The 18,230-nt window shown below is 32.1% G+C and overlaps 1 protein-coding gene across 1 annotated transcript in view; it reads right to left on the bottom strand.

The window, feature by feature from the left end:
* Positions 1 to 2,334: 2,334 nt before the first annotated feature.
* The window catches only part of LOC139485951 (uncharacterized), a 55,340-nt gene continuing 39,444 nt past the window's right edge, over positions 2,335 to 18,230 (bottom strand). Inside the window, exons 14-23 of the mRNA XM_071270631.1 lie at positions 17,459 to 17,624; positions 14,622 to 14,737; positions 13,854 to 13,939; positions 12,687 to 12,853; positions 11,098 to 11,323; positions 9,366 to 9,437; positions 8,073 to 8,159; positions 6,073 to 6,245; positions 4,115 to 4,751; positions 2,335 to 3,932 (exon numbers count right to left, since the gene is read on the bottom strand). Coding sequence (XP_071126732.1) covers positions 6,095 to 6,245; positions 8,073 to 8,159; positions 9,366 to 9,437; positions 11,098 to 11,323; positions 12,687 to 12,853; positions 13,854 to 13,939; positions 14,622 to 14,737; positions 17,459 to 17,624 — 1,071 coding nt within the window. The 3' untranslated portion in view covers positions 2,335 to 3,932; positions 4,115 to 4,751; positions 6,073 to 6,094. The remainder of the gene's footprint in view (positions 3,933 to 4,114; positions 4,752 to 6,072; positions 6,246 to 8,072; positions 8,160 to 9,365; positions 9,438 to 11,097; positions 11,324 to 12,686; positions 12,854 to 13,853; positions 13,940 to 14,621; positions 14,738 to 17,458; positions 17,625 to 18,230) is intronic.

The following is an 18,230-nucleotide window of genomic DNA, read 5'->3' as shown; positions in this document are numbered from 1 at the left end:
GATTTATAAGATTCGAACCAATAGAAGAGTAATTTAACAAACAAAAATTCCACCTAAAGATCATATCTAAGTCTGTCGAGATCAGGTCAATTTTACCCGGCGAATTTTCAACTATTCTTTTCATAGCTGTAGCAAGATGATATCTGTTAATCATGACAAGGGTTCTAACAGATCATACATGTAAAGATTTGCCCTAAAAGCCGATATACGTTGATTGTAATTATCGTTTTTAAATTCCTATCAATAAAATAAAAACAGTATTGCTCAAAATTAAAACATTTTTCTTTTGGCAACATTTGGTAACATGCACATAATTGTACATCAGTTAACGTGCGTTTCCTTTTGAAATAAAATTTGTCGACTTTGACATAGAATGTGTGTGGTTTTTTTTTTGTTATTCGAAAGTGGTGGTCGTGGTGAGTTTGTAATCAGGACTTTTCGCGTCATCATCATAATGGAGGTCCACTACCATTTTTTAACATGATCTAAAACGTACATGTAGTGAACACAAGTAGTCGTAGAAGATATGTCAGAAAGTCGTAGTAAGGATGCAATAAGACCTATATAGGTGCAAAAGCATTTTATTGGAAACGTGTTGCAATCGGCGAAGCAAATAACAACTATTTTGCCACCTAACTGAGACTTGACTGAGACTATCAGGATTTCACTACGTCCTTATCTCGCTTCTACTACGACATTGATACGATTATACTATAAAGATGAAGACAATGATACGCTGTTTTTACGCGCTTGTCGTCCTCAAAACGATTCTACAACGTCCTAAATTGCACGACCTCATTATGTTGATACCTATACTTAGCACAACGACCTCTAAGCGTTTTTGATACCCTTACTGGCATGTTTTCTCGATGAAACGGGTGTAAAAATGGTGATATTTATAGCAATACAGAGTGTGGTAAGAACGTGATTGAGTCATGGTAGACTCATATTGAGATCGTAATGCGACCGGGAAAGTCTGTGTTGAAGCTTACATCTATTGATTAAGGGATGATAATGTATCTTAGACGTAGCAAGGGCGTGACAAGATCGTTACTAAAACGTTCTACTGCCGTAACGGAACCATAGGTCGGGCCCCCTTTGATGTAGTTACTTAGCACAAAATATCAAACACGCTATCTTTGTGTCTGTGGCAGTGTGGCAGGAACATTTGTTGTAATAGAGGTCATTTTCAACATTCATATTGTAGAATGTTTTTATTGATGGATTCCTGTATCATTAATATGTCACTCACATATTATTTAATCATATGAAACACTAATCATTGAGGATTAATTACTATTTTTTATATTTACAAGGATTACACTACCTTTTTAGACAATTGCGTTAGGTCATAGGATCTAACCTAGCCTGGTCAAAACCAAAGACTTTATAATAGATAGTTGCTGCTTTTCCGCTATCCACGCGGCATTAAAGAGTAAGAGCAAAGACTGGTCGACTCGGAGTCAGATTATCATTGTGTCCAAGTAGGTGATATGTCTTCCTGTGGACTACTACTTTATGAGCTAATACATTAAAAATCTGGTTCGTCGTGTCGGTGTTGTACAAGCAGGGTTAATATTCAAACACTGTATAACATTAACATGTTCTTAACTTGCCACAAGAAGTTAAGCAGCCCTCTATCATCATCATGTTCAAATAGTCGACAGTATCTCTTACAGAACAGTGACTCATAGTAGAATACTGTAGAAAACTATTATAAGTTATGTGGATGTAAGATGTGTGGTATGAGTGCCAATGAGACAACTCTCCATCAAAGAAACAATTTATAAAAGGTACAGCCTTCAACACAGAGCCTTGGCCCACACCGAACAGCAAGCTATAAAGGGCCCAAAAAATACTAGACAATAAGTGTAAAACCATTACAAATGGGAAACGAAGCCAACGGTCTAATTATAGACCCACTACGGATCGAGAGAGAGTTAGTAAAATCCGTAGGGGTGAGGCCGGAGTCCAATTCTCCTCTGGATTTGAATCACCTTCTTTGATCCGTAGGGGGTAAGTAGTTAACCGTATAACGAATTTATCGCTCGATGAACTTTTTCTGCTGCGTTTTGTTAAAAAACAAACAATGAAACACAAAACATTTATATATGACGTCACCATTAGGAGTAGACGTGATGTCATGCGCCACCTATGAAATTTACTAATCCCCTTTACGGATCCATAGGGGGTCACTACGTGACGGTTTCAAACTAATCAAATCGTGATTATTTATTTGGGTGCAATACGTGTCTTTGTACTTTTCCTACGTTTAATAAAAGGTAATATATCCGTTTTTGTTTCTCTAGTCGCAGCACATGTGAACATTAAGTTTGACTATTGTATTTTATTACTAATAAGCATATACAGTATATGTCAAACGATACAGAACCAAAAAGCATTATACATATAAAAAAAGACCAATCATGAATTTAAAAGTATTTAAAAAATAATAATACAAATATAGAAATAACTATCACGAATATCATACATTACTATGAGTTCTCTTTAAATATTTAAAAACTACAATGAACAATTTCCAATTGCAACATTTTAATAAAAAATATACCAATACGACAGTTTGCAATTATGCATGATTTAAAAGTGAAAAACAACTATACTATACTTTGCTGAACATTATTGCTGTTTACAGTTTATCTCTATCTATAATAGTATTCAAGATAATAACCAAAAACAGCAAAATTTATTTAAAAATTACTAATTGGTGGGCAGCAACCCATTAAACAGTTGCCAAATTCATCTGAATATTTCAGGGCAGATAGATGAACATTTTAAACTTCTTGTCAAATTTGCTCTAAATGCGTTGGTTTCAGAGTTATAAGCCAAAATCTACATTTTGCCCCTATGTTTTATGTTTAGCCATGACGGCCATCTTGGTTGCTTGTCTGGGTCACTGAACACATTTTTTTTCAAAAGAAAATACCCTTATAATGATTGTGGCTAAGTTTGGTTAAATTTGGTCGAGTAGTTCAGGAAAATAATTTTGTAAAAGATTATAAAAAGTTACGAAAAATTGGTAAAAAGTGACTATAAAGGGCAATAACTCCTGTAGGGTTCACATGACTATTTTGGTCATGTTGACTTATTTGTAGATCTTACTTTGCTGAACATTATTGCTGTTTTCAATTTATCTCTATCTATAATAATATTCAAGATAATAACAAAAAACGTCAAAATTTCCTTAACATTACCTATTTAGGTGCTGCAACCCAACAACCGGTTGTCCGATTCATCTGAAAATTTCAAGGCAGTTAGATCTGGACCTGATAAACACTCTAGCCCCGTCAGATGTGCTCTAAATGCTTTGGTTTCAGAGTTATTAGTCAAAGTCTACATTTTACCCCTATGTTCTATTTTTAGCCATGGCGGCCATCTTGATTGGTTGGATACCCCAATGATGATTGTGGCCAAATCTAGTTAAGTTTGGCCCAATAGTTTAAGAGGAGAAGATTTTTGTAAAAATTAACGACGACGGCCGAACTAAAAAGGCATATCTTGTTCCCTTAGCTAATCTGCATATCAATTATATAAACGATACATTTGGAAGCGTGTTATTCCTGATATGAGAAACAAAATGCTCTTAGTAAACGTAACAATGGTGCATTGCACCTTAATAAATAAATTTTCTATGATACTTATATACTGGCTATAAATACATATAGTATGTTGTGAGTAAAAAATAGACTGATGACATAAGACACGGTAAAATATACTTTTAATCTTTATTTAGGGGAAAACAATTGTCAAACTCTCGTAATAATAAATCAACGACTAGTACATAACTATAACATAATACTTAAAAATTTGTAACAAAAAACTAAAAAATTATATATGTTTTAAAGTAGAGGCGAGATACCAAAGGGATAAATCATACACTTTGTGAAAATTTATGAAATATTCAATAATGATACCTAGCCAAGACTTGCAAACTTTTAAAGCTTGATAGAAATTCTGCAAAATATTTATCAGCAAAAATGAAAATAACAAATAAATAACAAATAACAACAGTATGCTAAAAAGCAACGTAGAATAAAGAAAAAAAAAATCTAGGCGACCTTAGTTGCTTTGGACGGATAACCAGAACCTGTTTCACATGAGGTACCCGTCGTGTTGCATGCTCATGAAAGAACAGACCCGTATAGTATAAATAATCAATGGACAAGTTTATTATAAATAATTACAAAACTAAAACATTCACTACTGTAAAAGGTAAATAAAAAAATATTAATATTTAGATCAATAAGGACCGAATGAATAATCTACAAAATCGACCATATATCTAGTCAAAATGTTAGTATTGTGATATTTGAGTATACCCGTAATCTTCGTCTGGGAGTAAAACAAATTCTGCATGCCCAACGTAGAAATTCTGTGTCATCTATGAGCTGTATCGATACTATCTATTATTATAATCATAAAATTACACTACATTGAACATTAGTCCCTTGTTGCCTTTATAGTTACATGTGATATACCTCATCTTGTTTTACAGCATCTTTATGCCACAGAGTTTCCCAGTTATGCATGCAACGATTTGTGTTTACTCATACAAGAAGATTAATTCTCACTTGCTAATCACTTAACAAAAATAATTAATTCTTATATGATTCTACGAATAATTCATTAACACTCATATAACGTGGTCGCTCTACAGGATAACGTACACTTTTGGTAATGTCACTTGCTACTAGGATCGTATAGAAGGCCGTCAAATCAAATTTGGCTTACATCTGTAAAACAGAGATTGTGAATTATACGCGTATATCTATCTATCTATATATATTACACGTATTATGCAAAATGATATTTTCGTACACGTGGTGCCAACATGACATAAAATCAACCAGAAAGTGTCGATGATACACATATACCCCACTCGCATAATCATTTTATGATTTCAGTGGAACGTGAAAATGTGATCAAAACTCTTATTTGAAACTAAATTAGAAAGACTATATCAAACATGTATAGTCGATGGTTTTTTTCGGGCACTTCGGCATCCACTACCAGTAAAAACTGACCGCCATAAAAAGCCTGAATGCGGCGCGTAAAAATGGCGTTAGAATACCAAAAACATCAAACATATGTACTTCATGAAAGTTCCAAGTTGATTAGACTAACACATCATAACTTACATTGACCAACAACTTTGACATTAAGTTTGACACAAGGTCGAACTGACGTGACGTACGGAAGAACACAAATTCAATGCCCCTGATTGACGCATGATTAACATTTGTTTTAGTTAGCTGTGCGTGATTATAAATCATGAGATTTGGAGAATTATATGCTTAAAGCATCAATCGAATGGTCGCCTAACTTAACTTTTTAGCGACTTTTTCCAGCGGAAATCATCGTTACAATGTAATTTATTTGTCGCTCATCAGACACATTTGGACACGTTCATTACCTGCTCTCTTGTCGTTTAACATATGTCTTCTGCATCATGAATTTTGTTTTGTATGAAAAACGTGCCTTTCAAATATTCAACTTTTTTCGTTTCCGTTGAAGGTAAATCTAACAAAGCGATTCGGACGCATAATCATCATATACTTTTTGTCATTTTTAAGAAAGTAAATTTTCTCTAAAACAATTCTGCGATTTAGGAATAAACTTGTCAATAGTACTAGTAATACTTTAAGAATTCACTTTATAAACTCTTTCTGCCTGCAAATCGGCATGACCTGAATAGTATATACTTGTTTTCCGCTGTAACATTTAAACATGTTATGCATAGATGCTATCACATATATATTCAAACTGATAAGTCTAAAACAAATTACAGAGTCATGGGAAAAACCATAAGACAATAACGGTTTGCAATGGACAAAATAGAAAACTAGAGACTGAGCAATATAATTTCCATTCAAAACTGGTGTCGATTTTAGGTTCTCCGAAAAGGATGATCAGATTCTGCGCTTCATATGTGACCCCGAAGTGTTACTTGTGTAAGGACAAACATAAACTTTTGTACACTATGGTCATACTGTACTAAGTTTGAAGTGAATATAATACTTTACAAGGCAGACGACAACAAATATAGGAAGTCACCTGAGATTTGAGTCTTGTGTACTTAAGGAACAATGTCTCCATGCTGAGATAACCATTCAAAATATTTTTGCAGTAACATGTAATCAGTGTATGGATATGATAACTTGAAATCTGTTAATGCCTCTTTGAAATTGGCGGTCTTGTAGGTCTTCAAAGTGGAACAGAAATCGTCACTATTGGAAAAGGAAAAACATCAATTAATACAAAAGTTATGACAAACGTTTTAATACCTACTCAGTATGTGAAATGGTTGGTGAACTGTTATTAACGATCTTCTTATGTGTCTAAAGTGAATGCAATAAATCAAAATACATCATTCCATGGTTTCTCACACCGTACAATCGTGAAGCTGTTAATTATTAACTTATACACAGTTTATATTTTCACAGTGCTTATTTAACAAATTTGTAAAACTTCAAGTTGCAAAAATAGAGTTGTGCATAATAAATTCTTATAATACAAATCATATTAACTTTACTACGGCAATTCGTCTTTTTATTAATTCAAAGAGACATAAAAGAGGGACGAAAGATACCAAAGGGACAGTCAAACTCATAAATCTTAATCAAATTGACAACGCCATGACTAAAAATGAAAAAAGACAAACAAACAACAGCACACACGACACAACATAGAAAACTAAAGAATAAACAACACGAACCCACCAAAAAACTAGGGGTGATCTCAGGTGCTCCGGAAGGGTAAGCAGATCCTGCTCCACATGCGGCATCCGTCGTGTTGCTTATGTGATAACAAATCCGGTAAATAGTATAATTCGATAGGTCACATTCAGGAAAGGGAAGGGGATTGCAGTGACGACGTAAGGAACATATCCGATATCATTTGTGATACGGTTATTCCATAACGGTCAACCAACTCGTGATGGCGTCCGTAAAATTTACGAAGGAATAATTTCAACTTAACCATTTGGAACTCTTGGTTTAATAGCTTCCTTGTGAGCAGCAACCCTCTATCAAGAAAATCATGATAGGAAATGCAAGCACGGGAATATCGTATCAATTGGGAGATATATACCCCGTATGCAGGTGCTGCTGGACTGTTGCTACTTAGAAATGGAAAGTTCACAATTGGAAAGCTGAAATCATCTCTTTTGTCGTAAAGTTTTGTTTTCAACCGACCCTCATTGTCAATTTCTAGATGTAAGTCAAGATATGAGGCCGACTTAACTGTATCTGTAGTATCCTTTATCTCTAGCTCGATTGGATAGATGCGTTCCACATAGTCACCAAATTTTGAATTATTTAGTGAAAGAACATCATCTATATAGCGAAAAGTAGAGTTAAAGGATAGTGCTAACTTCTTATCTTTCTTCCTAAGAAGTTCCAGCATGAAGTCAGCCTCATAATAATAAAGAAACAAGTCGGCAAGTAGAGGGGTACAGTTTGTTCCCATGGCTCATGTTAGTACTCGTCCGGTAATCAGTCTAATTATGAAGGTCATATTTATTAAAAGGGGAAATGATCTAGTTACAACACGAGGAACATATCCGTTATCATCTGTGAAACGAATATTGCATTACGGTGACTCAACTCGTCCCTAAAATTTACGATGGGATGATTTCAACTTCACCAGTTGGGACTATTGGTTTAATAGCTTCCTTGTATGTAGCAAATCCCTTTCAATGAAACCATGATAGAAAATACAAGACCTGGAACGCGTTATAGCTAGGACATTCAACCTTCATACAAAGGCGCTTCTGTTATATTGCTACATTGAAATTGAAAGTTAACATCTCGCGTGTCGAAAAAATTTGTTTTCATCAGAGCATCACTGTTAATTTCTATAAAACATAGATGGCATACAGACATAACCTGTCCATAAATGCATTTCACTTCCTTTATACATTTAAAGACTTAGCATACGGTGTATTCGACATGTGTGTTATTTTACTTTTGTGTCAATTGCAGTTTACATTTAAAAGCAGTTATGTCTTTTGTATGGTACAGTATACACTAGTTTATATCATCAAATATACATACTTATGATTTGACTCTAACAGGCTTTGCAAATTGGTTTCAGTATGTCTTTTTCTAATATTTTTTTCTCCTTTCAGCTCTTCTAGAATTCTATAAAAGACATTTTTAATTCAATAAACATATAAATCTCCTATGTTAACTACTCTGTTTTGAGATAACAACCTTTTAGAAAACTATTTGAAATTGATGGAATATAATCTAAGAAATTTAAAATTCAGAAATAAAGAAGGGCCTTCGAGCTTGTTTTCGAGAAGTAAACCATTGTAAATGTATTGGAAAATAATTCCTTCTAGCCTGCATTCATTTAACATTTGAATCCTTTGTTTAAAAAGTTATAAAAAATTCACAAGGATTTTTGGCAATTAAAAATATGTTCTTGTTAAACTATATGGTATAACATTATGAAAGAAAGTAGGGGCTAGCAGGAATATTTTATAGCACTACATTTATAAAACTAAATAAATGGGGTAATCTTGTGTGTTCCGGAAGGGTAGCAGATCCTACTCCAATTGTTGATCCCGTATGGCTCATGTTAGTACTCGTCCGGTAATCAGTCTAATTTTGAAGGTCATATTCATTAAAAGGGGAAATGATCTAGTTACAACAAAAGGAACATATCCGTTATCATCTGTGAAACGGATATTGCATTACGGTGACTCAACCCGTCCCTAAAATTTACGATGGGATGATTTCAACTTCACCAGTTGGGACTATTGGTTTAATAGCTTCCTTGTATGTAGCAAATCCAAAAAATTGTTTTCATCAGAGCATCACTGTTAATTTCGATAAAACATAGATGGCAAACTAAACCACGAGAGAAAGTGTTCATTGTGCAAAGGTAGGTTAATATTATAAAATCAAATGAATAACTCGTAATTTTGTTTCCTCCAATGTACAACGCAGTGCTATGTATAATAAAATGGTTTGCAGTATACCTTTGCTAAACGTAGGAGCATACCAAAATAAATTATACAGATAAAGCTTACATTGTTGATCGACTTTCTTTTTTATATCAGGAGATGAAATGAAAAATAAAATACACTGACGTTGACAAAATAATGGAAGCTGACAACAGTAAAGATTTCGAATTCATTTCTAAACACAGAAGCAGGGTAATATGTGACAAATTAGGGTAAACAAATGTCTATGGTTCTAATAACCCTCCGGCTTTTAGATAGTTATTTAATATACAATAAGTCTAGCTTTGACTAGAGAAATTCGATTTTCACACGTGTTTCTTAGGCAGGCAAACCGTTTAATGGTACCATACACAATTTATATGTCATTTAGAGTTACCTTTTTTTCCAGTCTTTGATATGTATAATCTCTAAGGGATATCCATGTCCATTCATCCAATCAAATACTAATCTGTAAAGTATAATTTTTAGAACTGTAAAATTAGCTTTTACAAAAATTATTTAGTGATTAAGATACAATTCGATGGTTAAAGGATTAATTAATTAATTAATTGATGAAAATCACGAACCTTTTTTTTTTAATTACAAAGTATTACTAAAATATAAATGTCTTATATTTCTTATTATGAAGATTTGATCTGACATTCGCTGTCAAATTTTTGAATTAATTATATCTTGTTGATATGTAAATATTGTGTAAAGGATTATAGAAAACATTCGTTAGTGCATTCTCAAAGGGTTTATAGTTAGCAAAGCTACCAGAATTAAAATTTAGTACGCCAGACGCGCGTTTCGTCTACATAAGACTCATCAGTGACGCTCATATCAAAATAATAATAAACCAAACAAGTACAAAGTTGAAGAGCATTGAGGATCCAAAATTCCAAAAAGTTGTGCCAAATACAGCTAGGGTAATCTATGCCTGGGATAATAAAATCCTTAGTTTTTCGAAAATTCAAAGTTTTGTAAACAGGAAATTTATAAAAATGACCAATGTTGCCTAATTCAGTTTCATGTCTCCTAATAATACATGGCTTCATAGATCTTTAAAGACACGTACACATTTCTGCATGTTGTAACAAAGATCGTATTGTCATATTACCAACATAACCGTTTTCAGAAAATACTTGTTTAGTGATTTTCTAGGTTAAGAATCGTGTATGTGTCAATTTCACTCTTATTGACGTATCTTGCAAGCTCATAGTTTCTCATACGATGCTTTATTTTTTAGATAAAATATCTGTCAAAATGCTCTGTGCATTTATTCATAGGCATATCATTAATAATATTTTACAATTTCAAATTTCTCTGTATACAATATAAATGAACTAGAATATACCGTTAATTTTCTCGTTTGAATTGTTTTACATTGTCTTTTCAAGGAATTTAAAAATCTGACTATGCGGTGTGGACGTTTTTCATTGTTGAAGGCGTACGGTGATCTATATATGTAAATTTCTTAATCATTTTGGTCTCTTGTGGAGAGTAGTCTCATTGACAATCATACCACATCTACTTTTTTATATGTATTTGCATGTTAATACTCGTATTGGTACACACGTTAACTCATTATGCATTTCTGAATAAACCCTTTTATTCATTGTTTTAGTTTTTCTCTGATATCAGAAATTTGAAAAGACAGTGCTGAATCTACAAGTTATAAAAATAACATTTGAAACGGAACGGAACTTTATCGTACTTCCCACAGTCAACACGGTATTTATTAAGAATGATGGCAAAATGAGGCAATATACTAAAAGTGAAGTTTACTACTTTACTTTAAATAAATATTTCAATTCTATCGCTCTAACGTCTAAACTGTTCATTATGATCGAAATTGCGCCTCGATTCGTGCAGTCAATTGAATATATTTGCTTTTATTATTTGCTATTATTTAGACCGTCTTCTATATTATATAACATTTTAAACGGTTTACTAAGGTTATCAAATTGGAAAGAGGATAACTTTTTTTCTCACAAGAAATGTTCTTCTTTTTTTATCCGACATTACACTGGAAAACATTTATTTCGTAACATAAAGCAATTGGACTTTATGAATATTACTTTTTAAAGACAGGGATGTCCATCTGAAAATTAAATTATTTTATGTACCTTGATTGTAGAGGTTGGTTATTGCTAATGTTGTAAGTCTTCCCCAGAGTGGTAGACAGGCTATATGTACAGCGAACAATAAAATCAGCCACAAAGTTCACAGGGGTCATCTCAATATTCCAGTCAAAATCGGGTGCAACTTTATATTTGGCACATGCTTCAAGCACTGCTAAACTTGCATTCTGATGATTCCAGACCCCATGTTCAAATTCACCAGCCATATTACCTGTCGAACATTTGGATGATTCATGAATGTCAAATCTGAATGAATCTGTAATGCGTGCGACCTGTCTCAAGACATATTCAAGTTTATGAAAGATTCATGAATGTCAAATTGTAATGATTCTATAATGCGTGCGTCCTGTCTCAAGACATATTCAAGGTTACGTTTAGACCGATATGAATATATGAAGGTTGAACTTAACTCACATCAGTCGAACACATGGTAATCTATTGTTTTGTACTTCGAAGTAATCAAATTCAGTTCAAAAGGGTCAAATGTTGTTAAACCAACCTTAATTGTAGAGTTAAAATCAATCACTGAAATATTATCTTTATTTTTTCTAGTTTGAAATTCTCTTACAATTTAGTCATTAAAATACTGTTATTAAGCATATAAAATAACAATAAATCTCTATCTGTATATTTATACTTTCTGTACAAATAACAATGGTGACTTGTAACCGGTACATTTCTCATGAATGTATTGTTTATAGAAAAACTATATCCATTTAGAATAAAGGTTGCTGTGTGTTATTGTCAAGCACAATAGACAGAGGTGTACGAGGAAGAAAGAGAAAACATTGTCAGTTTGTTTGAATATTAGATCATCTGAACTTATCAAATATTAAATGTCCTGTTCAACATATACAATATACAAAATAACCATCTAATTGTGGTGGACTATACAGAAGCGACTGTTTTTGACTTCTGATTTTTTTTCTTTTTGCCGGGGTTCTACATGTACTATCTCTCTGACAAGTACATTTTGTAAACATGTCTTTTATTTATACCTCTTTTTTCAAATTGTATTTTTTTTTTAATGCAATGCCCTTTTCATTTCTTTATACTATATGAAAACTTACTATAAGCACTATTTTTTTTAATTACAACTCATTTGTTTTGCACACAAAGACCATAAAGAAATGTTAGTCATAGACACATATTTTACAAACTATTTACTCATTTGTATAATTTATTTCATATCTATCATATAATTTCCATCAATTCCCTTTTCTTACAATAAGTAAAACTTAAGTTTTTTTTGTTTATTTTACAAACACACAAGCACGTATATTCTTTTCTATTTATTTCACAGCTTAAAAATTTCCTTTACATTAAAGATAAAGGCAACAGAAGTAATTAAAACCGCTTTTCGAAATTCATAAATCGATTGAAAAAAAATAATAAATCCGGGTTACGAACTAGAAAGCAAATTTTTCAAGTATTTTCTTAAAATCTCCATTTTAAGAAAAACATATTTCGACACAATACAGAACATGATTTAAGATTGCCGTATGCGTACACCTTTTTTTCTTTTCATTTACCCCTGCAACAGATATAAAGACAAACTGCAATTTTCATATTACCGATTCTATAGATAACGCATGGAATTGCTTTCTTTCGTGCGATATGGATTAGTTGTTCTGCTACCCACTTCGATTTTGAGTATCCATCTGTTAATTTTTTATCATAGAGGTCTATGTTATCGTCTTCGGGACAATCTATGTCTCCATTAGGGAAGACTGAATTAGTACTACAAAATACAAAACTCAAAAATTCAAACGGTAATCAGGTAATACTTTTTCCTAGATAAATCTTTGGCATACTATACACGTAATATATAGATACGATACATATTTTTTCTTATATGAATTGGCACAGCCACCATCAACGTTTAACATGTTTAACTAACCTGAGTATTTGATTGTAATAATATATTGCTTTCAAGAATTTAGTTAGGAGTAGTAATAACACAAAAATGAATGTATTCTCTAAAGTACGAGTTCTACGAAGTTTTCATACCTGTGAAAAATTATAGGAGGAAACTTATAAAAAACGATAATACTTTTTGTGTTAAGATAAAATTTGTTTAGCATGACACATTATTTATTTGCCGTTTAAAAGAAAGGTCCTCGTCAATTTTCATTTGTGAAATTGTGTTAAATCTGTTGGGTATGTGATTATCATATTGACATTGTGTTTAAACCATGTAATCGTTTAGTATGGACTTTTTATTTGAAGCCACTGTTTTTGGACGTCTGATTTTTGAAACCTTTTCTCACAGCTGGGGTACTACAAGTACTATCTGAAATATGCATACATGTCTTTTTATTTATACTTCATTGTTTCAAATTAATATTTATCATGCAACGTCATTTTCTTTTCTTTAAACAGATCTTAAATTTATTTTCTATAAACGCTAAAAGAAATTAAAACTCAAATGTTCTTCACCCGAAGACAGTAAAGAAATAGTCTGCGTACATACATCTGTACATGTTTTTTTTTCAATTTTCTAGTTCATTCCATATTTCTCATATAGTTTTGATAAACTCCCTTTCCTAACTTAGATTTTTCCATTAAAAATTTTATTTTCTCACTTAAACTTTAAGGTGTTTCTAATGTTTACTTGTATAACATTCACATATATAATAGTTCTTCTATTTATTCCAATTTCCATTACAAATGTCAGCATTTGTTTCAAGATGTTGCTCAATAAAAAAACACATGTAGATAACAATATATATTACATGTACCTGATATAATGTATTGGCTTTATTTTACCAGTATATGAGAACATCACAACATGTTCTGTTCCAGTCACATTGGGAAATACAAAAGCCTGAAACAAATGAATTTGTATCAATTAAATCACCAAGCAAGCCACCTACGTCTGTTTATTTAAATTAGGTACAACTTTTATGTCTACAGACCTTGCGTATAGCATTAGAAAAAATAGAATACAAACACATTCCGACAACTTCAAACTAGAATGAAAATAGAAAATATTATTATGCAATGCGGGATTGGCAAATACGAATTTGAGTGTTTGGACATCTTTGTAAAAATTTTGCTTCAGTGTTATGATTTATTTTTAATATAAATTGGATTTTTACCAATGATTTGATATACAGCAAAATTGTTCAAACTGATATTTTCTTTAAAATGTATATGTTACTGAAAAGTCAATTATTGAAAGCTTATTAGTTTTCTTGCAGTTTACGTTTAATTCTTAAATATCATAATAAATTCCTTCAAATACAGCAACACTTTATACAATGCCATATAAAGACGTAACGCCAACGTACATTTTCAATAGTTTTTTATGTGTACATTTGTTTTAAAATTCTTATTTCATGTATTTTAACAACTAAATATTGGTCTAAACGTCTTAATATGCTACCATCATATGACCTTTCTATAGATATTAAACCGTTTGTATGTGAATTTTAATACAAATATGCTACGTACATACATGACATATATAAACTATTGTTGTCATTTAGATAAAATATATACTTTACCGGATAAGTTTGGTCTCTGTTCATATAAGCTGCAACATGTATGATGAAATCTATATCACTTGATTGAGTATGATATGTTTCATCCGTCATACCAAATTGCATCAATGATACATCTCCTTTAACAAATATTCTAAGTTAATGTTTACGTTAATTTCTAATGTGGCAAAGATACTACATTTTCAATAAAATACTTTCTATTTATTATGACCTTGTTTTTTAAATAACCAATATTAAAATTTGATAATTTAAGTAGAGTTGCCAAAACGTTGTTGCTCGTATATTAAATGTTCAATAGTAGGATTCGCACCTTTTTATTCTAAATAAGGCCAGTTCAACCGTGATCCTTTTTTTCCACAAACAAGAGCGGACATACCTAAACAAATGTCAATCATACATAGAATTAATGCAGATAACACTTAACACGGCGAAAAGACAAACAACAACAACAAAACATTCATAAAAACTAGTATCTCAATTGTTTGTAAAACAATTGAAAGGTCTTTCCAGTAAACGTGATGTTTTTGTAATGTACTTTGTACCACCTTTCGTTTGATATATGACAAGCATACCTTCTGAAACTGTTCGCTTTTTACACTTAATGACCTCATCCGCCTACATTTTCGAGATCGGAAGTATGATATATGTAACAAAGACTTGATGATCCTTCATTTGATATGTGACAACGCCATGTTCTAGAAAGTTTGATTTTTGCACTTAATAACCCCATCTAAGTAATTATGGGAGGTCAGGAATTTGATATTTCAAATGTACACAACATGACCTTTCATTTGATATAAAACAACCTAACTTTTTTTTTGCACTCAATGAACCCACCAACCAATTTTTTGGGGATGTCAATTTAAAATTTGAAATGTATTCTTTATGTTCTTTCATTTGATATGCGACAACCTTACCACCTGAAAAATTTGAATGTTTGCACTAAATGATCCCACCCGTCCCCCTGGGATGAGAAGGCGGTTTAAAATTTCATTTTTAAGTAGAGTTTATTAAGACCTTCAATTTGATATATAAGATGACCCCATTTGACAAAGTGCCAAAAATGATGCAATATCAACTATATAGATAGAAGTTATGAAACTTACAAAGTCAATGCAAAACATGAAAATTTCAAATTGATTTTTTGGTGTTTTTTTCCATGAAGGTTTTTGGTATTTGGTCAAAAATATACCTATGTTTACTTCTTCAATTTCTAAAACATTTTAAGTGGTAAGCTGTTGTTGATTCAGAAATACAAGCCTCCACTCGCAAAATTTAAAACTGCATTATCTCTAAAACGATAATAGATATCTAAAATCTGTTAAATGATAAATAATCTACAGCTAAAGGACAACATTATAGAAAAATAAATTGGGACAATTTCAAAGTTCATCAAGGTCACAATGAATAATCAAATATATGATGCAATACCAAACTTGAGAACCGGAAAACGTAGAGACATGGGACTATCACCATTTAACTCAGGACCACTTGACCTTTCAAATATCACAAAGTCAAGGTCATAGTATACTGTGAAGGTCAAGGTGAAATTTCATCATGACCTTTCATTGATCTCAAATTGAAGGTCTTGACTTACTGATCATCTTTGCAGTTTATAGTACATTGATATCTGTGACCTTTAAAAAGACATGCACACAAAACTATATTTTTAAGAATCATCCCGTTGTAACTTTTAAACAGACGGTCGGACAATTTTTGGATTATTGTATAAAACGAAGAGCTCGTCGAGAGGAACAATTTATACCCTGTATGTATGCAGCAAAGTCTTATCGTTTTCCTAATATGTAAGCTTGAAATTGCAGCGTAATTTTTTTTTGCACTCAGTGACCTTTGACATTGGGTGCATATTAAAGGTCATATGATTTAAAGATTATTGGTAAAGGTTCCAACCCTCTATTACTTCTGGTTTTCGAAATAGAATAACTCCTTATAAGGCTTAGTAACAAATAAATTGTTTATGTTTATAAACATTGCCATCTGTTCTTGTACATGCTGCCATTTTCAAATCGATTCTATCTCTAATACTTTTAAAGCAAAATGCAAATACTAGAGATTGCTTCAAGGGGACATAACTCTCAAAGGGGATGATATTTTTTTAGGCAGCCTCATATGGTAATACATTATGATGACGTCTACCTATTGTCCAGATAAGGTCATGATATCTTTCAAAACAACGAGGGAGACCATGTCGAAAAAAAACCAATAAAAGGGAGATAACTTCTAAAGGGGATGATGAAATCCTACACAGCCTCATCTGGTCATACTTCATGATGAGGTCTACCGATGGTTCATATTTGGTCTTGATAACTCCAATAGAAATGAGGGGAGGCCATGTCAAACAAATGCTAGATGAAAAACAAATCATTCGTCAAAAAACACTGGAGGTGTAAGCCTGCTTGAGTGTACTGCTCCTCGTGTTACACCGTCGTAATACAGAAACATTTAAACATGGCAACGTTAAAACTGACGAACAAAGATCTAGAATGTGGCTATCACAAGTGGAGCATATTCCTGGTCATCGGTGACACAAGCATTTGATAACGGCTAATACAATTCATTCAAACTTGAATTTGAACTATAATGATTCTACTTTTACAAATGTGACTTATATCAGATATCAGATGGAGAGTCTCATTAGCACTTATACCACATGTTCTAATATCTATATAATCATACATATAGTAGTAAAAACATTTAAATGCTTTTAATAAGAAATTTAACTTAGTTCGATAATTTTTATAACTTTCTTATTATTTTAAAATATATGAGATTCTATAAGATTATTCTGTAGATTTTTCATTTAAACAATAATATCCTACCTTGTATAATATCTACTCTTCTTGCAAACTTGGACTGCACCAAAGTTTGTGTTTCTGAAGTAGTGCCTTGATATGGTGGCAATATTCCAAACCGACGTAATGACTTTTCAAGTCTTTCGTCTGGTGTCGTGTCTTGTACTTCCCTTATCAAACATATTATTGTACACTGAAACAATATAAGAACTACAAACAAACTGAACATCATAATCTCCTTTGGGTTTATCCTTAATGATGATTACATTATATCGGCATTATATCACAACTATAACATTCGCTAGATTGGCCGTCATGTTTCAAACCAGTTGTCTTTATATAAACATGATTAACCCGCCGGAACAGTGTACAAAACAACAACAGTATTAAAAAAGAAATCATTGACCTGAATTGCAATGAGAAAAAGGCTTAGCATTACTACGAAATACAAGATACATTTCCAGAAGAAACAGAGGACAACGTATCTGGATAATATTTTTTTAAGTGGTGTCCATTTATAAAAAGGGAATGCTTCAATTTTTAATAATTCAAAATACAATTAAAAAAAAGTTTTTCTCTGTGTTTATATATACGAATTTGTATATTTCATACAACTACCAATGATATTGCGCTTCAAACTATATATTTAGTGTCGCGATAATTAAGAAAAATAGAATAACACTATTATGAAACGTACACGACGCATATGAAGATGGTAATCTGGTGGGATTGGATAATTATATTAAAGACAAGTTTTTCTGATAGTTATTAATGGGTAAAATATTATCAAGAGGGACGA

This window comes from Mytilus edulis, chromosome 8 (genome assembly GCF_963676685.1).
Source record: "Mytilus edulis chromosome 8, xbMytEdul2.2, whole genome shotgun sequence".
Taxonomy (NCBI): Eukaryota; Metazoa; Mollusca; class Bivalvia; order Mytilida; family Mytilidae; genus Mytilus; species Mytilus edulis.
Note: the sequence above shows the minus strand (reverse complement) of the source record. Positions and strands in the feature narration are given on the sequence as shown.